We start from the raw sequence: 27,640 nt of genomic DNA, 5'->3' as shown, positions 1-27,640 counted from the left end.
TCCCTAAACCACATCCCCAGTGCCAGGGGACAGCGTGGGGACACCCAGCCCTGGGGGCAGAGGGGCAGGAGGAAAGGGAGAGTTGAGACGGAACCCCCCCGGGGCTCAGGGCGCTGCTGGAGGCACTTGGGAGGTTTCCGTGCCCCTGCAGCAGAAGAGCAGAGTCCTTTCCGTGGTGCCACAGCAGAGCAAATCGAGGTTATCCCATTCATTTTCGTTTCCTCCGTGATAAACCCTTGGGAGATGGAGATCAGTGCCTGCAAGCACGGAGCGCTGGCAGCGTTTGGAGGCTGAAAAGCCACGAGAACATCGTTAAGAAGAGCAGAGCGCTTCCAGGGCTCGTGGAAAGTCGGGGATGGGGCAATGCAGGAGGAATTCGGGCGGGGGGGGAGAGACGGGGGAGGAAAAGGGTCTCTGCCTTCAGCCCCGACTTTTAACCTCCTGATGGGGTTTTCCCCGTAGAAAGCAAAAAAAAAAAAAAAACCAAAAAAAAAAAAGTTGAGAGAGATGGAGAGGGAGGAAGGGATGGGGAGGGAGGAGGGATGCGGGGGGTGACTGCTCGGCCTGCTCTCCTTCTGCTGTTGCCAAAAAAAAAAGAGAAGGGGAAAAAAAAAAAAAGGACAATCCGCAGCCCTGCAACCATCCCCCTCTGCAGGAGGAAACCACGCCTCTCGGGGAAAGTTTATTTGAATGCAACAAATAAAAAAGAAGGGGGTGAGGGAAAAAAAAAAAAAGAGGGAGGGAGGGAGGAAAAAAAGCTGGGAAAAAAAAGAGAGAGAGAGAGAGAGAGAGAGAGAAAACAAAGCGGGAGGGATGAAGGCCGGCGGCGGCCCGGAGGAGGAGCGGGGCCGGGCGGTGCCGGGGGGCAGCGGGGGGCGGGCGGAGGCGGCCCCGGGGGGGGCACACAATGGCGGAGGGGGGCAGCGGCCGGGGGGCATTGCAGGGCCGAATGCTGCCCGCCTCCTCCCCGCCTTCCTCCTCCTCCTCCTCCTTCTCGTTCCCGGCTAGGAAAGTTTCGCCACCGCCGAACGCCGAATCGCCGGGTCGGGCGTTCCGCAGCCTGGCCCCATCGGTTCGTCAGCTTTCCCTTCGCTTCGCCGAGCCGGAGCCAGCACCGGGCCCGGCCCATGCCGGGACGCCGCCGCCGCCGCCGCCTCCTCCTCCTCCTCCTCTTCCTCCTCCTCTACCGCCTCGGGGGCCGGCGCTGAGCGCGGAGCCGCCGCGCTGGCCCAGCGTCCCGGCGATGCGCAAACTCTTCGGAGAGAACGGACGGCGCTCCCCGGGATGCGGAACCGGGAGCGGCTCCGGACGGGCATCGCAGCCCCCTCCGCCTCCGCCCCGCAGCCGCGTCCCGCACCCCGCGCTGCGCGCTGCCCGCGGAGCTCCGCCGGGGCCCGGCCCGCATTCCTGGCATAGCTCGACCCACCCTCCTCCTCCTCCTTCCTCCTCTTCTTCTTCCTCCTCGTCCCGCAGCCTGGAGGAGCCGCGTCGGGGTGCGGAAGGCGAAGGGCGAAGCGCCCAACGTTTGGCCGAGAGGGACGGAGAGGCGCCGGGCAAAGCGGGGAGCAGGCAGCCGCTGGCCCCCGCCGGCCCCGTGGTTGCCCGCGTGGCCAAGGTGAACCTCCTGCCCTTCGGCAGCCCCGCCGGGAGCCGCTACGCCAGCAGTGAGACGCTGAAGGAAGAGGAGCAGCCAACGGGCTGCTGGGCTTTGCATGGAGGACGCCGATCGCCCGCTTTGGGGCCGAGCGATGGGTTGGCGTGGGGGCAACCCCAGATCCGAGCCCGGCCCAAGCTGCCTTCGGGCATGGCCAAGGTGAGGGCGGATTTGGGGAGCGATGCTCTACAGCTGGTGGGAGACCGCACTGAGCACCGCAAGTCTTTATCCAACCCCGACATCGCCACCGAGACTTTGACGCTGCTCAGCTTCCTCAAGTCGGACCTGTCGGAGCTGAAGGTGAAGAAAAAAGGGGTGAGGATTGGCGAGGCCGCAGCCTACGACGTCCCCACATCCAACCTTCGGACCCGCGGCTCCGCTCAGCCCTCTGGCCGCTGGGCGCCGGGCGAACGGCCCACGCTGAAGGACCTGACGGCCACGTTGCGCCGCGCCAAGTCCTTCACCTGCTCAGACAAGTCAGGGACGAGACGGCTCTTCCTGCAGAGCGCCATGAAGCAGAGCTCCTCCGAGCTCATCCTGGCCTCTGCTGGCAGCCACGACGGTGGGAGGCTGGGGGATGATGAGGACGTGCTGCCCGTGGTCATCCAGGATCAGTACATCCAGGAGGCCAGGCAGGTCTTTGAGAAGATCAGCAGGATGGGCTCCCAGCAGGACTATGGCTTGGCGGCCGAGCAGAAGGACAGCGGAGGTGTGGATGGAGTTGAGGAGGTGGCACCGATGGCGGGGATGGACGTGGCCCTCCGTGGGCAGCCAGTGAGCACGCAGTGTTTGAAGAAAGTGGAGTTGGAGGAGAATGTCTCTTGCAGGAAGTCCGTGGAGGAGCTGTTGGGTCACGAGTCAAGCGTGACGGACGAGGGTATTGTCACTGAGCCAGAGCCAAGGCCCACTGGGGCGGCCTTGGGGGACCTACATGAGACCTGGCAGCTGCATGACAACAATGTCACTACCACCGAGCCACCTCCACCCCCAGCTCCGGCTGCAGAGGATGCTCTGGCCTGCAAGGCCCAAGCGCCATCAGAGACCCCGAGCACACCCAGCAGCTTGCGGCGCCGGCGGAAATTCCCCTCGGTGGGCACCAATGGGGTGGAGAGTGGCGTCGGGGAGGGTCCCGGTGAGCCCTACCGCTCCCTGAGTGACCCCATGCCCCACCGGCGTTGTCCAGTGACGGAGGACGCGAAGAATTTCTCCGTTGACAGCAATCTGTTGGGTTCATTGAGCGCCAAGGGCGGCATCCCACAGCCCTCGGCCATCGCGTTGGCCGGGCACGCGGGCAGCGCCGGCAGCGACCTGTCCCTCTGCAGCGATGGGCTGCGAGATTACAGCAGCCTCATCCAGACCATCGTCAGCCAGCCCGGCGCCATGGATAAAGTCATCGATGAGAAAGGCAATGGGAAAACCATCAAGAAGAAATCTCTGAGCGATCCCAGCCGCCGCGGAGAGCTGCCGGCGGGCGCCTTTGAGGGACCCGGCGAGGCCATCAGTGAGCTGGAGGGTAGCATCCCACCATCCAGCAGCGAGCCCATCCTTTCGGAGCAGAGACCTGTCCCCATCTGTCCCCAGGGTGTTGGACACGGCTACGGCTTTGACCCCAAGCTGGCCGAGGTGCTGTCACCGCGCGGCGCTCGCCGGAGCTCCAAGAAGCGCAGCGGCCGCGTGTCCCACCAGGAGAACCAGGTGGTGCCCACCACCATGGCCAGAGCCCGCCCGGCCACCAAGCACGTGCGGCACACCAGCGAGCCTGCCACCTTCGTCCCCATCACGGTCCCCGAGCCACACCCTGGCCACCATGCCCAGCACCCCGCACTGGAGGCCACCCGTCCCCCTGTCAAATCCTTCCCTGCCCTACAGCCACCGTCACTGGAGGATGTCACCAAGCGTTACATGCTGGCCCTCAACTCCAGTGACACGTCCCCCAGCCCTGGGGATGGGTCCCGCTCCTCGCCTGTGACACCCACCGCCCCTGAGCCCGCCAGGTGCCCACGGCAGCCTGACCCCAAGAGCAAGCCCCAGGTGGTAAGTGCCCATTTTGCCCAAAATTCCGGTGTGCAATGACATGCGGGATGTTTGGTGTCCCCTCTCCACTGCGTGTCTCTCTTTGGGACCAAAGTTTTCTCGTTAACATAGGGAAGTGCTGTGGGATGGCCAAGAGTTGGGTCTGGCCCTTCCTGGAGAGATGTTCCTGGTCCTAGGGCGGACAGGTTTTTGGAACAGCTCCCCAAGTAGGTGATTTTCGGGTGGTAACAGTCCCCAGGCAGGTGATTTTGGGGTGAAAACCAAGTGATCTCTGGGTCAAACAGCACCAAAAGGCCACAGAAGGCAGTTCTGCCCTCAAGGTACATCTCCCAGCAATGCTATATAGGGTCTCCATAAACAAGTGTGCTCTCAGACAGCAATGGGGGATTTTGTGCCTGAAATGCTGAATCAAAAGTTGCATTTTTGCCTTGACAGAGGGCTTAAACTGCTTTTTTCATTGGTATTTCTGCTGTTCTGCCCCACTGAGCAAAGCGGTGCTTTCCACCCAAAAAATGCCTTGCAATTGCTCTGCATGGGAACGTGCTGAGCACAGCTTTTCCCCTAAAACTCTACAACTGGAGGCTTGCTGGTGACTGTGCTGAATTACAGCTTTATACAGAAATGTTCATTTTTAAAGATAAGGGGAAAAACTGGGGGAAAAAGTGATTGTGCATGCTGTAATGTAAAAGTTTAACCCTGTTTATTAGGATCTCTGAGGTATGGATTTTTGCACATGGGAGTGTGGATAGGGGACACAAAGCTGCTAGAAAAGTGATGCCATACTTGCAAGCGCTGCCACCTCCTACACCCATTGGGCTTTTAATAACTCAGCACAAGTCCCCGTGGGCTGAAATCCCCACATGGCGCCGGGGCGAAGCCCAGAAATACCTGAGCCCCATTTGGGTGGCGATTTATTGCAGCAAGAGGATGGGCTGTACGATTTCTTGCAAAGCCTCCAGCAGACAAGGAAGTGCCCAGGCAGCACAACCCTTGCTGGCCAGGATGAGATGCAAAGTGAGGATATTTTTCCAAGAGTCTGTGTGAATATAACAAAATTCATTTTTTTCCATTTTCCTCCCTGAGCATCCCTGGATTGAATGCTTGGGTTCCTACTGGGTTGTGTTGGAGTGTTCTTTCAGTTCCCACTGGGTTTTGTTGAAGTTCCGTTTGGGTTTTCACTGGATTTTGTTGGAGTGTCCTTTGGGTTCTTGTTGAAGGTTCCTTTGAGTTTCCATTGGGTTGTGTTGGAATTTCCTTTGGGTTCCTACTGGGTTGTGTTGAAGTTCCCTTTGGATTCCCGCTGGATTGTGCTGGGGTGTCCTTTGGATTCGCACTGGGTTTTATTGGAGTTCCCTCTGGATTCCCATTGGGTTTTGTTGGAGTTCCCTTTGGACTTCCTTCGGAGTTTCCTTTGGGTTCCCATTCGGTTTTATTGGAGTTCCTTTTGGATTCCCACTGGGTTTAACTGGAATGTCCTTTGGATTCCTGTTGGGCTTTATTGGATTTCCCTCTGGGTTCCCATTGGGTTTTGTTAGGGTTTCCTTGGGGTTCCCACTGGGTTTTGTTGGCGTGGCCTTTGGGTTCCCACTGGGTTTTGCTGGAGTTCCCATGGGTTCCCACTGGGTTTTGTTAGAGCTCCCCACACAAGCGCCTGTGTTGTCTCAGTGTCACATGTACCCTGATGGCACACTCCAGGGCTGCAATAAGGGACGGGGACTCCCCCTCTTGGACACATCATGGCTTGAGTTGGGATGGACCTTAAAGATCAACCGGTTCCAACATTACCCCAGCATCTTCATGGCAAATCCAAAGGATCGTGCCTGAGTTGGAGGGCTCTCCATAGCCCCCCAGCTATGGGGGGCAGCAGGACCCCCACCCAGGGACTCAGGATTTGCTGAACCTGCAGCCATCCCATGAATCCATCCGTGCTCCTGCATCGGGTTGGAGCTGCAGCGCCGGCTTTGATCCACGCCCTTGGGCGAGGGTGGCTGCCTTACTGTTATCAGCACCCATTTTCTGCTCAATCCACCTCTTTCCGTGCTCTGCGCTCACCAATTCCCCACCTCCTTCTCCCAACAATTGCAAACGAGAGCAGAAATCCTCCTTGCTGAGTTCCCAGCACCCATGGCCAGGTGGGTGCTGGGTGCTGCGTCACGTCCCACCCCGCAGATGGGTGCGGGTGGCGGCAGGTTGGGTTCTTTTCCCAGCCCCAGGCTGCAGGAATAGCAGCTCACAGCTGCGACGTGCCCTGCTTTCTGCGTGGTTGTTTGCACGAAATAATTTATGGATCATGATGGTGCCGATTCAGTTGACGCCTCCGGGATGGTTGGAAGGGAAGAGGAGATGGAGGGGAGAGGTTAATGGCATTGCCATGGCATTGATGGGAGACAGGACCCCAGCACTGTGCTCTTTGGGAATTGGTCGGGGTGAGTTTTGCTGTATTTTTGGGTGGTGTTGGTATAGACCGAGCACTCGCTTCTCCATGATGCATCTGCAGGGTGAGGGTCTGGTCCATAATAATTGTTGGGGAATAATTAATGGTTGCAAGAGACCTCATGGTCATGGGGTGAGAAGTGCTGTTGGAGCACCAAGCATTGCCGTCCCCAACCAAGAGCATCCAGGCCAATCTGGGACTCATTTGGAGCAGATTCTACCCCAGCCAACCCATGGCAACTGGGAGCCCAGTTTGGCTCAGCATCGCGTTGAGGCCGTGGGACCAGTGGTGCTCACCTTGTTCGAACCCGGCACGGCAGGGGCGAATTTTGCCTTTTAAGGCCAACGCTGCGGCCGTATCTTTGAATCTCCTTCCTGCCTCTGAGCCTCTTTGCACTGCAAAGAACTTAAAGCAGCGTTTTATTTCCCTTTGATTTATTAGAGGGCAGCGCTGGGATGTTTTATTTCAGATGGCACCAACCGTGGCCGGGGGGGGGGGGGGGGTGAGGGGGAACCACGTTGCTTTCATTGTAGGGCACGGCACTGAGGGCTGGATGTAACTTGGGACCTACAGGGAAGAAATCACCCTCATCTTTCATTTATTTTGTCTTGATTTCTCCCCCCTTGGCTGCTCCTCTGCTCCATTCCGTTGTCATTCCTCCACGGGGGCTTTTGCTCTTCCAAAATGGTCATCTGCGTCACAGCGTCCGTCCGTCCTGTTCGTCTCTGGGAAGTAATGAAGGGGTCTGGTGTTTTCACAGTGCTCTTCCCCAGGGACACGTTCCTCCTTTTGCAGCTCTGCCTCATCCCATTTCATTAGGATCTGCCTTTCATTCACCCAGCACTGCTGTCCAAGGGCAGTTTGAGCCCAAACTGCAGTCCCTGCAGCGTCCATCGGAGGTGAGGACTCCTGCTCCACCATTTCCAGCACCACCAAGGATTTACTTTCATACTTTGCATTTTTTCCCAAATTTATTTGGCATGCACGGAGCACAGAGATCCAAAATCCCGAGAAAAACACAGTGCCCAAATCCACCTGGCTGCTCCCAGCATGGTAGAACCCAACCCTGCCCCAAGGATCCCCCATTTTCTCACTGCCCTGGTGCCTGCTGGGCTGCGTGTGCTGGCGGGTGGCTGCAACGTGCTGTTCTGTAACTGTTTGTCCTGGGCTCCTTCCAGCAGTTCTCTATGGGGCTGGGGAATCCCTGGTGCCGGAGAGCTTCAAACCTAGTTGAAGCACTAGGTTTTTATTTTTGCCCATGCATCCCGCAGCAAAACCCTTTTGCAGCGCAGAGTCTGCAGGGAGAAGTGACACTTTGGAGGCAGCAAGATTGAAAATGCATCATAAATATAAGGAAAAATGAGGTTTCCTGGCAGCAGCATCCCAAAAGCAGATGGGATGGGGGGCACACGTGCTCCCTGGGGGGGGTGGAAGATCAGGTATGCTTGCTGCCACGTGCTGTTTGTTGACTTAGTAGCAGTCGGACCCAATGGGAAAATATTGACTTAAATGCAGCACCTCGTAGGATCAGACGTGTCATGGGAACGCAGTCTTCCCCTACCTGGTGCTGCCCAGAAGGGACACATGAGAAAAGCTCTCCTAGCATGGAGGGAGGAAGAAAAAGGGAATTTTTTTTCCCCCAAAAAAGTGGGGTTGCAGAGGGGGATGCGTGGCTGTGCCGGGGTTTTGGTGGGACTGGGGCTTCTTGCAGCATCCTTTGTCCTCATGCCACCCCTCTGCTCCCTTCTCACCCATCTCCATAGGAACCACGTTTTGGGCCGTGGTTGGGAGTTTTCTCCCTTTTTTTTGTCGTTACTGCAGATCTATAATTACATGGCTGGGGCGGGGAAATCTCAGCTTTTCTCCCCCAGGAGATATTTTGGGTGCGCTGCTTTTGGGTTCTGCCTGTGCCATCAGGCACAGCCCATGTGGACACTGCTCTGGGAGGGGGCATCAGCTCACCGTGCACCCTAACGGAGGGGGAGCACCGATTTGGGGAAGCACACTCCAGCAGGGGTGATGGATGGCTGTTGCTTATTGTCACCTCTGGGTCTGGCTGTTGGAGGAGTTGGTGATGTGGAGCAGCAGCCACCCCTGTGCCAATGGGGGTAGGGTCAGGATCTGACCCTGGAGAGAGAAGGTTGGCACTGGGCTGGCCAGATTCATGAGGATGTTTTACACATGCAGAGGTGCACAGGGAGATGCACAGGGCAGGACTGCACCATCACTATGCATGCAAGCACATGGCTGAGCTTTACACAAGGACTGCTGCAATTCTGGGCAACCTGCCTGCACCCTGCCTGCATGGAGCTTCATACCTGGGCTTTTCCATGTAAAATCCCACACAGCCAAAGCATTTGTTGGCTCCTCCAGCTCTTTTCCAGGCAGTCATCACCTGCTCTCAAAGCTCTGGTTTGGGGAACGTGGCTCAGTCCATCAGTTTCCAATCCGTTGCTGCAGGGGATGTAACAGATTGGCAGCTTTGAGATTTGCACGTGCATCATTGATACCTGCCAGCCAAATTCAGCAGAGACTCAGAGGTTCCCAGGTCTTATTTCTGCAGTGATGTTGGTGTCCAGCAGACCTTTAGCACATCCTTAGTGCCTTGTGTCCTATCTGCAGGGAGACTTCCTTTCTCACTTCTTTTTTTCCTTTCCTCCACTCACACACACACCCATCTCCACATATCTTAATCCACTTGTCTCCATTGATCTCCATGCATCCATCCATCCATCCATCCATCCATCCATCCATCCATCCATCCATCCATCCATCTCCATCCATCCATCCATCTGTCCATCCATCCATTTTTAACCACACATCTCCATCATGGAATCATAGAATATCCCATTCTGAAAGAGACCCATGAGGATCATCCAGCTCCTGTCCTACCGCTATCCCAGGTTTTTCTTACAGCCTATCCAGTGCACCTAATTCAATAAGATGGTAAGGTTTATTTTTTATAAAAGATAGTTTCTCTTCCTTCAAGGGTGAATCTTGGCCTTCCCATCAGTTTTCCAAAGCCCATATTAAATGGGTAGGAATCTACTGACTGAAAAAGGTGGAGGACTTGTAATTAATTTACCAGCATGCATCACTTACAGCGGCACCATCTCCACTGCATTTCCAGACCTCAAAGACAGCAGGAAGCAAGACCTGGAAATTGAACACTACTTATAAGTGTCTGCAGAGAACAATCTGTCCCCAAGGCTGCCAGTACTGTAAGAAAGCAGAAATTTTAAAGCCTCTATCCTTATGCAGTCATCCTTCTCTGTCCATCCTTCTATCCATCTCCATCCTTACCCATCCATCTATCTCCATCCATCTCCATTCACCCACCAATCCTTCCGTCTTCATCTTTATCCATCCACCTATCCATCCATCCATCCATCTCCATCCACCTTTTTCCATCCTTGTACAGTCTTCCTTCTCTCTCCATCTTTCCATCCATCTCCATCCATCTCCATCTTTATCCATCCACTTATCCATCCATCCATTTCCATCCACCTTTTTTACATCCATCCATCCATCCATCCACCCATCCATCCATCCATCCGTCCGTCCATCCATCCATCCACCCATCTCCACCCACCCACCTCCAGCACCCACTCCAAGACCCACTGGCCCCACGGATTTGGCTTGCAGAGCATACATGGTCCATCTTCCAGAACATCTGATCCTGAAGGCATCAAGTCCACCCTTGCATAGCCCAAACCCACTGAACTGAGGGCGCTGTGATTTGCACCGTGGTTCTTCCAGGCCAGGATGTGTCCAGAGGGGAACATTGGCCACTTCCACCCCCTCTCCCCATGCGGCTCTTTTTAAAGCTCTGATGTTTGGTCCCGGTGGGGCTGTTTCTCCAGGCTCTCTCGGTTTCCATGGCGAGGATGGGTGAGGAATTTCAAAGGGAAAGGCTCCAGTAAATGAACTCTCTCTATAAATAGCGTGTTTGCTTTTCGGTCTTTGGGAACTGCGGGCTGGCCAATAGGAGGGAGAGCGAAAATCAGCATCTGGGTAAAAATATTCCAGCAACTCGAGCTTCTAGCAAACTCCTGTTGGTCTGTGCTGGAGGAGAGGGTCCAGAGCTGCTCATCTTCAGGCTCCAGCGCCAGACTCCCAGTCCCTGCCCACACCAGCCACTGGGACCAGTTGTTCCGTGGTAGTGGCTGTGGCCATCGCTAACCCTGAGCTGTTTCTCCCCCAGCTGCCTTATATTGATAGGTACACTTAAGTATGCCTACAGTCCCTATAATTTGAGGGCTGGGGGTGCCGATGAGTGCACCAGGCTGGTGACACCACTCCATCCTAACATGTCCCTTATCCCCTGTGTACTAGTGCTTGTCCCTTTTTGAGAACCAGGAGTGTCTGTACATCACCAGTCATCTCACTGGTGACATCCAGACTACCAATGGACCCCAAAAGGGTTTGCATCTTCCCTTTTTGGGAACCGGAGGTGATTTACCAACTGCTCCAATGGTGCCATCGGGGCCATCAATGGACCCCACAAGAACTTTGGCACCGGGGCAGGGATGTGCTGGGGGGAGGGACATCTGAGATGCTGCACGGTGACATCACTCATTGATTGCCTTCTGGAGGACCCATGGGACCCAATGGGAGGATGGCAGTGGTACCTACGTGGGGACATCAGCACTGCATGAGCAGGACTGGTTAATATTTCCCTGGCAGGGCGGCAGTGTTGCTATTTGTGACCGCACGTTCCCTGGCCCGCTGGTACTCTCCAAAGAAAACAAGCAGGGAGTTGTTTGCATGGGAAGATTGGCATCTCCCAGCCTGGGATATGGTTTCCTGCTTTTTTTAGCTGGGGTAGCAGGAGACTCGCCGGCCTGCCCTGATTTGGCATACTTCTCCTTTCTTTTTTTACGGGTTTTATCCTGACCCCACGGCAGAAATCCTGTCGCTATCGGTAGCGGACCGCACCGCAGGAGCTGGTGCTGCACAGGAACATTCAACATTGCTTTTCCATCTCACTTCTGGTTGCCCAAAGCCCCGCTGCAATGGGATATAGATGGCTCAGAGCTTCGGTCACCAGAGACGGGGGTCACCCCTCTGCCGTCCGCACCCGCCGCAGGTCAGTAGGTGCCAAAATGCCCTTTTCTCACCTCAATGTGACAGTGATGTTATGGGGAAGGTGTCACCTCTCCTTGATGTGATGCGCCGTGGGCGTTTCTGTGACCCCCCCCTCAGTTGCTCCCTGCTGCCCTGTCTGTGGCCGTGCTGGGTGAGGGGACCTGCTGTGGGGCCGGGATGGCTGTGGGGTGCGGGCAGTGCTGGGGGTGGGCTTCTCCTGGTGATTTCCAAGGGCATGGTCAGGGCAGGGTAGCCATGCGTAAGGCTGGGATAGGGGCATGATATCCTTGGGGCTCCAGGGTGCCCATTACCTCCTGGGTGTCCCTGGGCACCCAGGTGTCTCTTGGTTCATGGGTGTCCATGGATGTCTTGGCTGTCAGCTCCTTGGTGACCATGAGCTCCTGGGTGGCTCTTGGGTGTCCATCAGTTCCTGGGTCCTGATGGATTCCTGGGTGCTCTTGGACTCCTGGGTGCCCGCTACTCCTGCATGCCTAAGGATGCTCCTGGTCTCCCTTTTCTTCTGGACTCCTCCTGGCTCCTGGGTGCCCATAAGTTTCTGGTGTCTGTTGACTCTTGCTGCCTCTTGGCTCTTGGTGTCCATGAGCTCCTGGGTGGCTCTTCAGTATCTGTCAGTTAGTTCCTGGGTTCTCATGGACTCTTTGGTGGCTCCGGGGTGTCCATCAGTTCCTGGTGTCCTTTGGCTCCTGGATGGCTCTTGGCTCTTAGGTGTCTATAAGCTTGTACGTACCCCTGAACTCCTTGGGTGACTCCTGGGTGCCCATCAGTTCCTCAGTGTCACCAGCTCCATCAGCTTCTAGGTTCCCAACAGCTCCAGGGTGCACCAGACAGCCTCTATTGTCCTCTATTGTCACTGACACCTGGTGCCCATCATCACCTGGGTGTGTGTGAACTCTTGGGTGTCTGTTGGAGTCTGTCAACTCTTGGATAGTCATCAACCCTTGGGTGTCCTTTAGGTCTTGGGTACCTGTAGTTCCTTGTTCCCCTGGATTTTGAAGTTCTCATGGAGCCTTAGATGCCCTTTGGGTCTTGGGTGCCCGTTAGCATCAAGGTGCATGTGGATTCCTGTGGCCCATGGACCCCTGGGGGCCCATGGATTCCTGGTGTCCACCATCTCATGGTACCCATCGCCCCCCTGGGTGCCACCAGACCCTCCTGGGTACCCCACTTTTGCTTGCCCCCTCCTCTCCCATGCTCCATAGGACCAGGCACCCCACCACCTCCTGCCCACGTGTGTCAGCACTAAGAGACAGGGACAGGACCTGTGGATGTCCGCTGGGATTGCACCAGGGCAAGGATGGGAGATCCTTGCGTGGTCCCAGGGCTGGGTGAGCCCTCACTGGACACCGTTCATGGGTTGGATGCAGCAGTGGGGATCGGGGCCGTGTTGTTGTGGTCTGACCTAAGCATGTGGAAAGCAGTGCTCTCAGGCTCCAGCCTGCGTGACTAAAACTTGAGCAAAAAAAAACCCAAAACAAAACAAAACAACAACTTTCCATATTTGGTGAAAGCTGCTCTGGGGCCCTGCGGCCCACATCCCCCACGGCAAGCTTAACCTTCTGGGTGCAATGAGTTTTCTAAGGGCTCGGTGTGAGCAAGGGAAGAGCGCTGGGGGTGTGAATAGGGACAGGCTTTGCGGGAGCATGGTGTGGGGAGGATGCTCAGGTTTGGAGATAGAGTATGGGTACCGCATGGAACAATGTGCTGGAATGCCCAAATGGTGATGGTGGTACTGCTGGAGGAGGAGGGAAACCCCTCACAGAGTCCTCCTGGTGCAACCTGTGGCCTTGATTTCAATTAAAATCACATGGGCAGAGCCCTGCTGTCCTGCTGCATGCTTGGCTGATGAGTTTTTGCCTCTCCGGGAAATGAGCCTCCCTCCTGCCCCTGTCCCATCACAGTCGAGTGCCTGGCAGTGCTGCTCACTGGGATGGCATGGGGTGCCCAGCACCCCTCCTCACATCCTGGAAATATTGCTTCATCTGATCCTTTTTTTTTTTTTTTTTTTTTAATTTAATTAAAAACAAAACAAACAAAAAAAAAAAAAACGCCAAAATCTGGCTTTTTTTCTCACACTTTAAAAGCAGAATTGCAGCCAGGCCATGTCCTCCTGGGATGAATCACCGCAGCTGAGCAGTCAAAGAAGGGAAAGATGAGCTGAGCCATCGCTCCCCTCCTCCTCCATCCCTCCTCCATCCCTCCTCCATCCCTCTTCCATCCCTCCTCCATCCCTCCTCCATCCCTCCTCCTTCTCCTGGACATTGCCTTTCTCCATGGGAGCATCCCAGCACCAAAGCGGCGCTCCTCAGAGCCTGGGAAAAAGCACAGCTGAGGCAAAAGCAAACATCTCCATCCCGAGGGCTGAGAATAAACACCGGGGTATTATTAGTAACCAGAGCAGAGCTGAAGCAGGACTGCTGATTTATGCTCGTATTTCCTTTAAAGAAGTTACGCTCTGGAAAGGGGTTGGGATGGACCTTACCCGTGGGAGAACAGCAAGCGGCCGGCCGGATGGATGGATGGCCACCAGCATCCTTCCTTGGCACAGCCTCTCTTCTTCTGCAGTTTTTTGGCAGGAAAACACACCATGCATGAGTGGTGGAGATCAGTGCCCAGGGATGGAGGTGATCTGTACCAGGCACAGTGGAGATTGGTACCCAGGGATGGATGTGTCAGGGCCAGGGATGGTGGACATTGATGTCCAGGGGTGGAAGTGGCCAGTACAGGAAGGTGGTGGTGAATGGCACCCAGGGGTGGGGGTGGCCAGTGCCATGGATGCTGGAGATTGACAGGAATGGAGGTGACCAATACCAGGAATGGTGGAGATCAACACCCAGGAACGGATGTATCAGGACCAGGATGGTAGAGATTGGTATTCAGGCGTGGAGATGGCCAGTGCCATGGATGCTGGAGATTCCCAGGAACGGAGATGGCCAATACCAAGAATGGTGGAGGTTGGCACTAAGGGATGGATGTATCAGGACCAGGGATCGTAGCGATTGGCACCTGGGAAAGGAGGCGGCCGATACTATGGATGGTGGAGATTGGTGCCCAAGGATGAAAGTGGCCAGTTTCAGGGATGTTGGAGATGGGTGCTGCACAAAGATGGCTGTTCCCAGCTTTATCCTCAGGCCAGAGGCAGCCACGCTGGGACGGCTTGCAGGCAGACAGACTTCAGGGCACTGGGGACGAGTAACGTGGGAAAGGAGCCAAGAGCCGCACGCCGCCGCTGCTGGTGGGAAATTCATCCCGAGGCAAAGGGCCAGCGGAGGGCTGGGCTGGATGGATGGGCTTGCCTTGAAAGCTATACAGACTCCAATCAAACCTTCTGGTTGAAAGAGGAGGGAACGTGATCTTTCCGAGTGATTTTTCCTGCCAGAAACCGAGCAATTGAGGAAATACGGAATTGGACACAATAGCATCATCCGAGCTATTTAGGTTTCACGTCAGCCACATCACTGCAAACCGCCAGCCCTATAAACGGCTCATTTCATTAACCTCAAACTTTCCTCCAGAAACCCCTCCTCTGGCCCTCGGATCATCCTAAGAAAGTGTAGGGAGAAAGGAGTGCTCGGCTGGGAAAGCAGCGAGGTGTCAGAGTGCAGCTTGGGATAGGGATGACTGTGTCACGTTCCCAGTGGTGGTTGAAATTCCCCAGAGGTAACAAATACTCTGTTATCTGGTGTGTAGATTTGTAGATTTAGGGTCGTTTTGCCCCAAAATGGAGGCTCCTTGTGTGCAGAGGATGGGGCATCTTGCAGTGCGCGAGCAAGCTTACCGCGCCGGGGAGATGCCACCAGGAACCAATTATTTAGCTGGAAATGGCTCTGCCTTCTTTCTATGCCCTTTTCTCCATGTTTTGGGACAAATAAAGCATTAAAGGTGTTAATCCAGACCTGCACGTTGGGCATCCCACGCACTACTTCCTCCCCAGGGCAGGGGACTGTCCCCAGAGGCAGAGGTTCTTGCTGTGTCCCAGCTCCCTCTAGTGGGATCTGCCCTGGGGAGAACGGAATTCCCAGTTCCTATCCCAGTTCCCATCCCAGTTCCCCTCCCAGTTCCTTGCAGAGTGGGACTCAGGAGGAGGAGAGACACTAAGATGGGTACAGCTTGGCTCTGGTTTTGCTTTTCCTTCAAGAATTCCCACATTATTTGCGGAACGTCAGGAGCTGGTGGTTGGGGACAAGCTGTAAATGAGGAAAGCAACTTGTGTGTGCGTGCCTGATTTTATTCTTTCAATTTTGGCACATGTTGAGGGGGTGGGAAGAAAGCCACATCTCTCAACGCAGGGCTTGCTCCTCCTGCAGGACAAGCTTCAGAGCAGCAAACTCTGCTCCAAAAATGATCCAAAATGCTCCAGTTTTACCTAAAGCAGGGCTTTTTGCCCCCCCGAAAAAGAGTGGGGTGCAAAGGCAGTGGTCATTGCACCGCTGACACCCACCCTCATGTCCCAGTTCCTGCTGGCAGTGGGGCTGTGACATGCATTGCTATGTGCACAGTCTCAGTCTTAGGGGGAGACTGAAGTCAGATTGACACAGTGGGGACCATTTCAAGTCCCTATACAGCCCTATGCAGCTCCCTCTCTCCTAAAGCCTCTTAAAAAAATAAATAAATAGATTTTGGAGGACTTTCTTGCATATTTTGCAGTATAAAGACCCCAAAAATGCCCAAGCTCACAGCATCCATTGCTTCACCATGGTGTCCAGCTCTGTATTTATATCAATTTTTTGAAATTGGTGCTTTGGGGATGAATTAAAGCCTGGAGATCAACGGGGACGTGGCTGTTGCTGGCCAAGGTTGTGCTGCTCTAAAGGAATTTCTTCTGTGCCAGAAGGCACTGTGTCTGCTGGGTTTGGGGTGATGCTCGCAGGGCCTCATTGCTCTGAGCTGTGGACCCATTTGAGCTCCATTGCATGACAGTGAAGCAGAGCAGCTAAGAGAGCTCCTGGGCTCTGGGATTCTACTCCCTGCAGGGCCAGGGTTGGGATTGCCATTCCAGGAGAGGAAAAGGAAAAGCCAAGGGGGGAAGCCAGCAGTTTTCCCAGTGGGATTTGGGGTTGAGGGGATGGGGAACCCGTGGATCGATGGCATTGGGCACCGAAATTACAAATAAAGCTCATCCGAGAGGAAGTCTCAAGGTGTTTACAAAGAGCCTCTCTAAAAATAGCTGGCTCATATTTTAGCCCTCCCTAAAAATAGGCTGTGCTGCTCGAGTGGCCCAAACACTCCCAGGAATTTCCTGTGGGCTGCGGGCCGCGCGCAGGGGGGTCCAGGCTGGGCAGTGGCGCGTCAGCTTTTCCTCCCTTTCCAACAGTGAAAAAAGCTTTGGGTGCTGTAGGGCTCAGCCCTGCTGCCTCACTCGGCCTTTTCTCCATCCCTCCTCCCTCTTTTTAAAGCTCTCAAGGCGCTGCCGTGGGAGCTCAACCCTAACAGTAGACACTGGAGAATCCACTTGCGGCGCCGCCGTGGGAAGGGGTTGAATAAAGGAATGGGGGTGGATGGGAATGGGGACTGCTTTAGGGATATGGGAACGCCCTTCTGCACAGGGAGAGGGATGAAGCTCCTCCCTGGGTATGGTGGGGGCTGGTGGATCTGGAAAGGAAACGAAAAGGAGTCTAACATTGAAGCCTCAGTTGGTGAGAGGTTGCAACCCACCTGGGTGCAGAGCTGCAGCTGAAGTGAGCCCAGGATTGCAACCCTGATGGGTCCAACACTGCAGCCCAGATGAGTCCAGGACTGCAGCAGAGATTGCACTTGCAATGGATCCAGGATTGCAACCCCAGTGGGTCCTGGACTGCAACTTTGGTTGGTCCAGGATTGCAACCCAGATGGATTCATTCGGTCCAGCGTTGCAGCCCCAGTGGGTCTAGGATTGCAATCCCAATGGGTTCAGCATTGCAGCCACACTGGGTCTGGGATTGCAGTCCCAATGGTTCAGCATTGCAGCCCCACTGGCTCTGGGATTGCAGTCCCAATCTAATCTAATGGGCTAAGCACTGCAACCCCTGGTGACTGTGGGATTGCAACACCAATGGTTCTGGGTTTGCAATTCCAATGGGTCTGGAACTACAGTCCCAATGGGTTCAGCACTGCAATCCAGATGGGTCTGCAACTGCAATCAAAATGGGTCTGAGATTGCAACTGAAATGGATATTGGACTGCAGTTCAAATAGATCAAAGATTAAAACTCAGATAGGTCCAGCATTGCAAGCATTGCAACCCCAATGGATCTGGGATTGCAATCCAATGGGTCCAAGATTGCAGCCCAAATGGGTCCAACTTTGCAACCCAGATGAGCTCAGGATTGCACCCCATTGTGTCTAGAATTGCAGCTAAAATGGATCTGAGATTGCAGCCCCAATAGATCCAGAATTGCAACCTAGATGCATCCAATATTACAACCCAAATGAGTCCAATATTGCAACCCAAATGAGTCCAAGATGGCAACCCCAGTGTGTCTGGGATTACAGTCCAAATGGATCTGGGATTGGAACAGAAATTGATCCAAGTTTGCAAAGCAAAGGAGCCCAGGGTTGCAAGCCCAGTGGGCCTAGGATTGCTATTAAAATGAGTCCAAGATTGCACCTCATTTGGGTCCAAAATATCAACCCAGATGATTCCAGGATTGCAACCATCAGGCCAGAACTGAATCCTCAGTAGGTGTAGGATTGCAGCCAAAATGGGTCCAAAATTGTATCCCATTTGGGTGCAGGATTATAGTCTAAAAGGGTTCAGGAATGCAACAGAAATGTGTCCAGGATTGCAAACCCAGTGAGTCCGAGACTGTAGTTCAGATGAGCTCAGGTTTGCAGCCCAGGTGGGTCTGGGATTGCAATGAAAAGAGGCCAAAATTGCAACCCAGTTGGGTTGGACTGCAGTCCAAAGAGGTCCAGGATTGCAAACACAGTGGATCTGTGATTGCAAATGAAATGGATCTGAGATTGGAACCCACGTGGATCCAGGAATAGGAACTGGAATAGGTCTGGGATTGCAGCCCAGAGGGGTCCAAAATTGTAATCCCAGTGTGTCTGGGACTCCAACAGAAATGGGACTGGGATTGCAATCCAGATGATTTCAATCCAAATTGGCCCTGATTGCAACCAAGCCGAGCCCGTGGTGAGCAGGATGCTGCAGAACCATTAACAAGGGCTTTGCAAAGAGCCTCATTACCCCTAATGCAATTAGCCCTATGCAGCCCATGCCAGGTCCCTCCTCCCCAATCACAGCGATGGGGAGGGTTTAAAACTGTTGGCACGTCTGCATTCAGCCCGCATTACATGCACTGAGCTGTCCATCCTCTGCGTTGCACCCCAGGGAGGGCTGCTCATCCTCCTCGGCACAGAGAGGAAATTGCCTGTCTGCAACAGTAGGGTGCAGCCCTGCTGCATGCCGTTGCTGGGGAAACGGGCAAGCGGCTAATTAGATTTTCATTAACGAAGCAGGAGGGAAGCGCTGCAAGAAGATGCTGAGACAGTGAGCTGGGATGTAGGTGCTAAAGGGTGGGATTTTTCTGGGGGGGGGGGGTCCTGCTCTGTGCTTCAGTTTCCCTAGCTCCTACAAGACAGGGAAGGTTTGCTCCATGCCTCAGTTTCCCTTTTTTAAAAACCAGATCCTGGAAATCATGGATGCGCTTTGAGAGAAGGATATGTGGAACCCTAACGCTGGGAATACAATTGGAGACACGGTGACCCCCCAGCGCTGAGCAAAGTGGGAACACATCAGCCAGCTCCAAACCACCACTTTCACCCCCAAAACAGCCCCCTCTCCCAGGAGCTGATGGCCGCAGCCCCCCTCCCTGCAGCATCACCCAGCCCTGCGCCGTGCGTGCGTGGGCACGGCCGTACCGCCGCGCTCAGCCCCGCTCCCATCTCTCTCCACCCCGGTGCCCGTGGGCACCTCCTGGGGCCGGGGACACACGCACCCCCGGACGCACGCACGCAGACGCACGCAGCTTACGGCCGCTCTGCAGGAGGGCTCTATCGGTGTTATCGTTTTATACGGCTGGCTATTAATAGCTCCCTCTCTTCTATCTCCCTCCGCGCCGCTGCGGCGGTTTTTTCTTTACCAAACCGGGGGGGTGGGGGGGTCCGAGGGGGAGAGGTTGAGCTTTTTCTCCTTCCCGTTGGGCCGCGTGGGACGGACCGAGCCCGGGACCCGCATGCTGCAGATGGTGAGGACGTTGGCGCAGTTCACCATCGCGCTGGAGGACATGAGAGACATCGGGGACGGCATCGATGCTGCCTTCACCGCCGCCTCCGGGCTCGGGGGGGCCGCCGAGGAACTGCCGGAGAAGGGTCGCGGTGCCCCCGAGGTGACGCGGAGGAAGGGGTCCCCCTCCCCGCCATGGGAGCAGGGATTGGGTGGGGGGACACTGCTGGGGGTGGGCGAGGGGGGGACGGCTGCGTCATGGTGGGACACGTGTGCCGAGCGGGGTCTGGAGTGCCGTCGCCGTGGCAACCGAGCATCCATCTTCATCCCGTGCTGCATCTGCACCCATGGCTGCAGCCTGAGCCGTGCCTCCGTCCTCATCCTCACCTGTGCCCTCATCCTCATCATAATCATCTTGTGCCTTCATCCTCATCCCACACCTCCATCCTCATCCTCATCCCAAGCCTCCATCCTCATCTTCATCCCACACCTCCATCCTTATCCTCATCGTCATCCTCATCTTGTGCCTTTATTCTCATCCCATACCTCCATCCTCATCCCCATCTTGTGCCTTCATCCTCGTCTGTGCCTTCATCCTCATCCCACACCTCCATCCTCCTCTGCACCTCCATCCTCAGCTGTGCCTCCATCCTCATCTTCATATGCTCCTCCACCCTCATCCTCATCTTGTGCCTCCACCCTCATCTGTGCCTTCATCTTCATCCTCATCCTCATCTGCACCTCCATCCACTCTATGCCTCTATCCTCATCCTGTTCCTCCATCCTCATCCTCATCTGTGCCGCCACCCTCAGCTGTGCCTCTATCCTCATCCTGTTCCTCCATCCTCATCCTCATCTGTGCCGCCACCCTCAGCTGTGCCTCCATCTTCATCCGTGCCTTCATCCTCATTCCACACCTTCATCCTCATCTGTGCCTCCATCCTCATCCTCATCAGCACCTACACCCACTCTGTGCTTCCATCCTCATCCTGTGCCTCCATCCTCATCCCACACCTCTGTCCTCATCCTGTGCTCATCTCTGGATCTCACGTCTCCATCTTCATCTGTGCTGCCATCCTCATCCTCGTCTGTGGCTCCATCTTCATCCCATACCTCCATCTTCATCTCATACATCCATCCTCATCCCGCACCTCCATCCTCATTTCACTTTGTGCTGAGCATCTTGGGGCTGTGGGGGTGCTGGGGTCTGAATCTGCACAAAGCCCCCCCCACCCCAGCCACATATGCTTGCTTGCACTGTGGAGGTGTGCAGATGGAGCAGGTGGTTGCAGTGCTGGGGGAATGCCCCCCACATCTCCTGATCCGTGGGGTGTTGAGCATCTCAGTGCCATGCTGATGCAGAGTGAGGGTGGGCTGTGTCAGGTTTGGGGGTCCTAGGGGAAGCAAGATGGGAGCAGTCCACAAAGGATCAGGAGGAACAAGGAGCTGTGTGCGTGCTGGGGAAACTGAGGCACGGTGCAGGAGCAGGCACTGCACTGGTTCCATGTAGGGTCAGTCCTGACACTGAAAGTTGTGGTCCAGGATGTGCAAGGAGGAAAGTTGCTTTGGTGAAGAGAAAGCAGCCTCAGTGTGGAGAGCAATGAGGAAACTGAGGCACGGCTCCGTCCGTGGGCAGGGATGGGTGGATGGGAAAGTGCATTATTTGGAGTGAGTGTTCCAGCATTTTGGTGTGGCTGAGCCCGTAAACAATGTGGGGGTGCAAGAGAAATGGGGGTGCGTGGCCAGACTGGAATTCTGCAGCTCCAGGGACATCTGGTCGGGACATCTCTGCAGGGGGGGCCTTTGGGGAGGTCCCTGCATGCATGGACTTTGGGGTGCCTGCAGTCCCAGGGCTCTTTGGGTCTCACTGTGCCCAGAGCCATTGGAGCATCTCCATCCCCAAGTATCTGGAGCACCTCAGCACACAAAACTTTGAGGTGTCTCTGAACCCAGGGTACTCGGAGCATCTTGGTACCCAGAAATGTTGGAGTGTCTCATACCCATGGTCCTTGGATTGCTTCTACTCCCAAAATTTTGGGGGTTTGGAGGACTTCTGCACTCAAATCTTTTGGGGTGTTTCTGCACCAGAGGTCCTTGGAGCACCTCAGAACCCAAAATTTTTGGGGCGTCTCTGCATCTGGGGTCATCAGAGCACTTTGGCACCCAGAATTGTTGGGGTGTCTCATACGTGTGGTCCTTGGACCACTTCTGCACCCAAAACTTCTGGGGTCTTTGGAGCATCTCTGCACCCCAATCTTTTGGGGGTGTCTGCGTCAAAACTTCTGGGCTGTCTCTGCATCAAAAATTTGGGGTGTGTCTGTATTCAGGGTCCTTGGAACATCACACCAACCAAATCTTTCGGGGTATCTCTGCGCCCAGGCTGCTTGGAGCATGTCAGCATCCAAAAATTTGGGGTTTTTCAGCACTGAGGGTCCTTGGAGCATCCCAGCTACCCAGTACCTTTGGGGCATCTTTGAATCCAGAGCCTCTAGAGCACTTCAGCACCCAGTACTTTCAGGGTGCCACTCGCCTTGTATCCCTTGTCCCACTGTGCCCTAAGGCTGAGCTTCAGCCTAGGGTCCGCTTGGGGGCAAACCCCATTATAGGGGGGGACTCTGAGCCTCTGAGCCCCAGATCTGCCCAAACCCCAAACCCCACAATCCCCCTGACCCTCTGAGCCCCCTCCTTGGCGCACACAGCATCAGAGCTGGATGGGACCAGCACGGGTGCCCGGGTGCCGTCAGGAATTCACAGCACGGGGCCGCGCCAAGAGGGGAGAAGGAGCCCGCCAGCACCGACCCATGTAGGGCTGTGAGAGCTCCTGACGCGGGCGTGGAGGAAACCAGGCGTCGGTGTCATGTACTTCCTAATCCTCCTGGATTCCTCCATCGGGGCGGAGAGGGAGCTGGAAGCACGCCGGGCTCCTCTGGCGCACAGCCCCCGTGCCGGCACCGGAGGGGACGTCTCGGTGTCCCTGTTGTCACCCCGATTTCATTTGGGTTTTCTCTCCACCCGTGCAGGACATGAGGAAGCACGTCATCATGACGCTGCTGGACACGGAGCAGTCTTACGTGGAGTCCCTGCGCACCTTGATGCAGGTAAGGGGCTATGGGTGGGCGTGGGGGGGGGCACGTGGTGGTGCAGGGGGACGTGGGGAGCTGTCACAGTGCAGCTGTCCCTTCCTTGTGGACATCCCCTCCTTGTGCCCTTCCCTTCCTTGTGGCCATGCCTGGGATGTGGAGTCAGACCCCAGTGTTGTATCAGCACAGGAACGGGGAGGAGATGGGTGGCAGCGTCGGGGACAGCAACAAATCAACGCTGTAGCTGGTCCTGATCAGCTGTCACCTAGAAGGGAGCGTATCCCAAACCTCCTCCTTGCATCTCCTGAGCCCCTGCTGGTGCACATCCCATGCTGGGGGACTCTGACACCCCCAACACCCCCCATGGGCTAGGGGATTTTTAGGTCCCATTTTTTCCCCAGCCTAATCCCATCCGCCCAGAGCAGCCTCACTCACATCTCAGATGGCTGTGAAGGTGTTTCAGAAAGACAATGGCAATGAGCCCCTTGAAGGCAAAGCCACTCTGGCATAGCTATGGGATGTCAGACCCCGTTGCTGCAGGTGGAAATGCCTGAAGTCATAAGGTCTGATCTGCTTGCCACAAAGCAGTGCCTGTCTGACATCTGCTGGGATGAGCATTTGGGCAGCTGTCATCCTGACACCTATTTTGGCTTTCCTGATCAGCCCCCAGCAAGGCTAATCCCACAGCAGATCCAGATGTGCTCTGCTGAAGGAGGAAGGGACCTTTTGAGGCAGCTCCTAGTGCAGATGTTGCCTTGGAGGGGCAAAAGGAGCCTGGTTCTAGGCCTGATTTTGGGGGAAGCTCTGCATGGTTCTGGGTTAGATGGTGTCTCTGCTGGTCATGGTGTTGATGGCTGAGCTGTCACCCTTGAGACACATCCAGGGGAGCTGGTCTTCTAGTGGGACCACGGGGCTCCAAATGCCCCCAGCCAGGAAAAGGTGCACTGGTGGCTGTGGGATTGTGGCTCCCAGTCATGGGGACCAGCTGGAGCAGCAGCTTCCAGCCAACCCAGGTGGTGCAGGGGCAGCTCTGCCGTTTGCTGAGCTGGGGACCATCTCCATGCTCTTCTCCCCCATCATCAAATGGGGAACCCCATCCTTAGTGGGAGGCACCTCCATCACCAGCTCAGGTGGAGACATCCAAAGCAGCTTGAAGTGGGTCCTGTCCTACCTCTCTCAGCTCCATGGTCCTCCCAAAGGACACCAGCACCCCATACAGTGGGGATAAGGAGGAAGCAAGGCTTGAGAAGGCTTGAGAAAACCTTCCTCCTGGCCCCAAGAACCCTAAAGTCCACCCAGAACCCATAGTTCGGGATCCCACAGTTGTGCTGCCATGATTTCCCAGTTGGGTGACTCAGAGGGGACTAAGATTCATGACAGCGAACCTACTCTGCTCCCCAAACTGCTGTGGGATGCACTGGGTAGGATTGGTCCCTGTGGGAGTGGAGTGCCAAAATTGGCATAGCTAGACCCTTTGATCAGTTCCTGAGTGCCCAGAGCCGTGTAGGGTCGACGCCTCCTCCAGCATTCCATGCCTTTGGCTGGGTTCACTGGGGGAACCCCCTGCTGGGATGAAATGGGTTGAAAAAGTCATTTTGGAGACGTGGGGAAAAAAAAAAAAAAAAAAAGAAAAAAAAAAAAGTAGATAATCTCTTGGTGCCCCAACACAACGCTTCCCCATAGGGCTACATGAAGCCGCTGAAACAACCCGAAAACTCACTGCTGTGCGACCCATCCTTGGTGGATGAGATCTTCGACCAAATCCCCGAGCTGCTGGAGCACCACGAGCAGTTCCTGGAGCAGATCCACGACTGCGTGCAGAACTGGCACGAGAAGCAGAAAGTGGGCGACCTCCTGGTGCAGTCGGTAGGACCCGACCCTGTTCCCCATTTTGGGTTCAGCCCTAAAACCTAGCTTTATCGTGCTTGTTTTTTCGGACACGGCCCCGAGCAGGGAGCAGGAAGCAGGGGGATGATGAAAGGATGGGCAAACCACGTCGGAGATGGAGAGAGACGATCTCCAGGCCCTTGGTCTGCTTAGCTTAACGGCGGGGTGGTGCGGCGGCCGGCTGGCTCTGCAGCTTGGAGTTTCTGCATCGGGAGCAGAAATGTCAGGGCTGAAAAATCGAGGCGGGGAGCTGAGCTTGGGCAGATCCAGATGGACACCATTTTAACCCTTGGGACAGCTTCTCCAATCTCCAGCCGTGCCCTGACCCCATGCTGATCCCATTTTTCCTATTTCATAGAATCACAGAATGATAGAATGGCCTGGGTTGCAAAGGAGCACAGTGCTCACCCACTTCCAACCCCCTGCTGTGTGCAGGTCGCCAACCAGCAGCCCGGGCTGCCCAGAGCCACATCCAGCCTGGCCTTGAATGCCTGCAGGGATGGGGCATCCACAGCCTCCTTGGGCAACCTGTTCCACTGCCTCACCACCCTCTGCACGAAAAGCTTCCTCCTAAAAACTTCCTCCTATTTCCCCCAGTTCTCCAAGGATGTGTTGGTGAACATCTATTCTGCCTACATCGACAACTTCCTCAATGCCAAGGATGCCGTCAGGATCGCCAAGGAGGCACGGCCGGCGTTCATGAAGTTCTTGGAGGTGGGTCCTGGGTGCCACCATGGGCTGGTCACCGTCTTACTGGGAGCCACTGGAGGAGCAGAGGGAGTTAGTGGGAGTAAATTGGTTATCTACAGTCAAAGTGGGATTTTTCCATCTTTTTTTAATTGCGGAAAGCCTTATGTAAGGTCATAGAATCACAGCATCACAGAATGGCCGGGGTTGGAAGGGACCTCAAAGATCACGAAGCTCCAACCCCCACCACAGGCAGGGCCACCAACCTCCCCATTTCATAGCAGCCCAGGATGCCCAGGGCCCCATCCGACCTGGCCTTGAACACCTCCGGGGATGGATGGGGCATCCCGTCCTGGGTGTTGTCAAAAGGAGTCACCCGGATCCCAAAGCAGTGTCACTCCATGTCCTGGGATGGTGCCATGGCGTGTCCCCATTGTGTCCCACCTAACTTGTCCCCCACCAATTTTCTGCAGCAAAGCATGCGAGAGAACAAGGAGAAGCAAGCTCTGTCTGACCTGATGATCAAACCTGTCCAGAGGATCCCGCGGTACGAGCTGCTGGTGAAGGTAGGAGGAGTGGCACTGGGATGAGGTCCCTGCCATCCTGGGAAGGAGTGACACCATGGTGTCCCCTTGGCAGGACCTGCTGAAGCACACACCTGAGGACCACCCCGACCACCCCTTCCTCATCGACGCCCAACGCAACATCAAGCAGGTGGCCGAGAGGATCAACAAGGGGATGAAGAGCGCTGAGGAGGTGGAGAGGAACGCACGCATCGTGCAGGAGATCGAGTCCCACATTGAAGGGATGGAGGATGTATGGATGGGGGTCTTGGCATGGGGTCCTGGGTGGGGGTGGGTGACATGGACGCTGGCTGCAGGGCACAGGGACAAGAGGGGACGTTTGGCCTGGCTGAACCACCCAAGGGAGCAGCACCCATATCAAAGCTGCACCCAGCACCAAACACATGGAGTGGGTCTTTCACTCAAAACTCAGCCATTTTGGGGGGTTGACCTATGTTGGGACACTTGCTTCCTCATTCAGGTCCTGCCTTCCCCATTCTTGCCTCCATGGGTTGCTGGGAGGTTTGGGAAGGGGACAGGGTGTCAAGCAGAGCTGGTGGGGTCCAGGAGTAGGAACAAAGACACTCATAAGCCTCCTTTTCCTCACAGCTCCAGGCCCCACTCCGCAGGTTCCTTCGACAGGAGATGGTGGTGGAAGTGGTAAGAGATGGCCCTCTGTCCCTTGTCCCCATGGCACATTCACTTTGGCAGCATTGTGACACCGTGCACCAAGCGGGGCAGTCGGTGGTTGGGATGGTGGGTCATGTCCAACAGGGATCACGAATGGATGGATGGATGGACAGAAACATGGATGGATGAATGACAGATGGATAACGGGTGACAGATGATGCATACATGCATGGATAGATGTATGGAGGTGTTCATGAGTAGAAGTATCCACAGATGGATAATGGATGGGATGACGTGATAATGCATGGGTGGAAGCATGGTTGGATGGAGGGACACGTACATGAATGGACAAATGTGTAGACAATGGAGGAATGAATGGATAATGGGTGATTAATTATGGTCACCTGCATGGATGTATGCATGGAGGTATGCACGGATAGAAGCATGAATGGGTAGATGGATGGGTAGATGGACGGACGGACGGACAGACGGATGGATGAGGACAATATAAAAGTCCCCAAGTGAATGGGGAAAGATAAGACGGGGTGAGCTGGCAGAAGCCCAGGGTCAAGGTTGGACAGAGAGACTGAAGATGGGGACCACGGAGGTCCTGGCATTCTTGGAGGCTCCCCCAAGGACCACTGTAGGGGTGGCACATGGAGAAGCTGAGGCAGAGTTGGGTGCATCTGCAGTCCCTCGTGTCTCTTGCATCTCTGCAGAAGGCAGTGGGTGGGAAGAAAGACCGTTCTCTCTTCCTCTTCACGGACCTGCTGGTGTGCACCACACTGAAGCGCAAGTCGGGCTCCCTTCGACGCAGCTCCATGAGCCTGTGAGTGCCACCGGGTGTGGGGGACAGCCAGCTCCCTTTCCAATTGCATCCCTCTGGGGTTATCCCACCTCCTTGGGGCATCCCTATGGGCTGGGATGGCTTTAGGGGGAGGCATGGCTCAACCAACCCCTTGCCCTGCAGATACACTGCAGCCAGCGTGATCGATACGGCCAGCAAGTACAAGCTGCTCTGGAAGCTGCCACTGGAGGATGTGGACATCATCAAAGGTCTGTCACTGCCTGATGCCAATTCCATGTCCTGAAACCCATTACTCAACCCCTAGCAAACAGCGATGGGCTCAAAGCATCCCATTGCTGGGGCTGACACCGCCCTGGCTAAAAGCATCAGGGGAGAAGCCTCCCCTGGGCAGCTCTGGGGAGGAAGGGGTTAATGTCACACGCATGTCCCCATGCAGGTGCCTCACAAGCCACCAACCGTGAGAGCATCCAGAAGAGCATCTGCCGCCTGGACGAAGATCTCAGCACGCTGGGCCAAGTCAGCAAGCTGTCAGAGACCCTCAGCTTCCCCCACCAGGTATGGGGCCGGTGGTCCCCTGTGGGTGACCTCCACCATGAGACCAGCTGGGAT

At 55.5% G+C, this 27,640-nt stretch overlaps 1 protein-coding gene across 2 annotated transcripts in view; it reads left to right on the top strand.

The window, feature by feature from the left end:
• Window positions 1–888: 888 nt before the first annotated feature.
• ARHGEF17 (Rho guanine nucleotide exchange factor 17) overlaps window positions 889–27,640 on the top strand; it is a 37,405-nt gene continuing 10,653 nt past the window's right edge. The window contains exons 1-10 of one of the 2 annotated variants that reach the window (XM_085216648.1): window positions 889–3,688; window positions 22,397–22,474; window positions 24,140–24,322; window positions 24,941–25,057; window positions 25,504–25,596; window positions 25,670–25,846; window positions 26,203–26,253; window positions 26,943–27,052; window positions 27,194–27,279; window positions 27,468–27,586. In XM_085216648.1, the coding sequence (XP_085072774.1) occupies window positions 908–3,688; window positions 22,397–22,474; window positions 24,140–24,322; window positions 24,941–25,057; window positions 25,504–25,596; window positions 25,670–25,846; window positions 26,203–26,253; window positions 26,943–27,052; window positions 27,194–27,279; window positions 27,468–27,586 (3,795 nt within the window). In that variant the 5' untranslated portion in view covers window positions 889–907. Of the gene's footprint in view, window positions 3,689–19,371; window positions 19,540–22,396; window positions 22,475–24,139; window positions 24,323–24,940; window positions 25,058–25,503; window positions 25,597–25,669; window positions 25,847–26,202; window positions 26,254–26,942; window positions 27,053–27,193; window positions 27,280–27,467; window positions 27,587–27,640 lie in introns of those variants that run through there. The other variant, XM_085216650.1, reaches the window with a different exon arrangement.

This window comes from Meleagris gallopavo, chromosome 1, assembly GCF_905368555.1.
Source record: "Meleagris gallopavo chromosome 1, MGAL_WU_HG_1.1, whole genome shotgun sequence".
Classification (NCBI taxonomy): domain Eukaryota; kingdom Metazoa; phylum Chordata; class Aves; order Galliformes; family Phasianidae; genus Meleagris; species Meleagris gallopavo.
The sequence above is the reverse complement of the archived record's forward strand: the minus strand, read 5'-3'. Positions and strand labels throughout refer to the sequence as shown.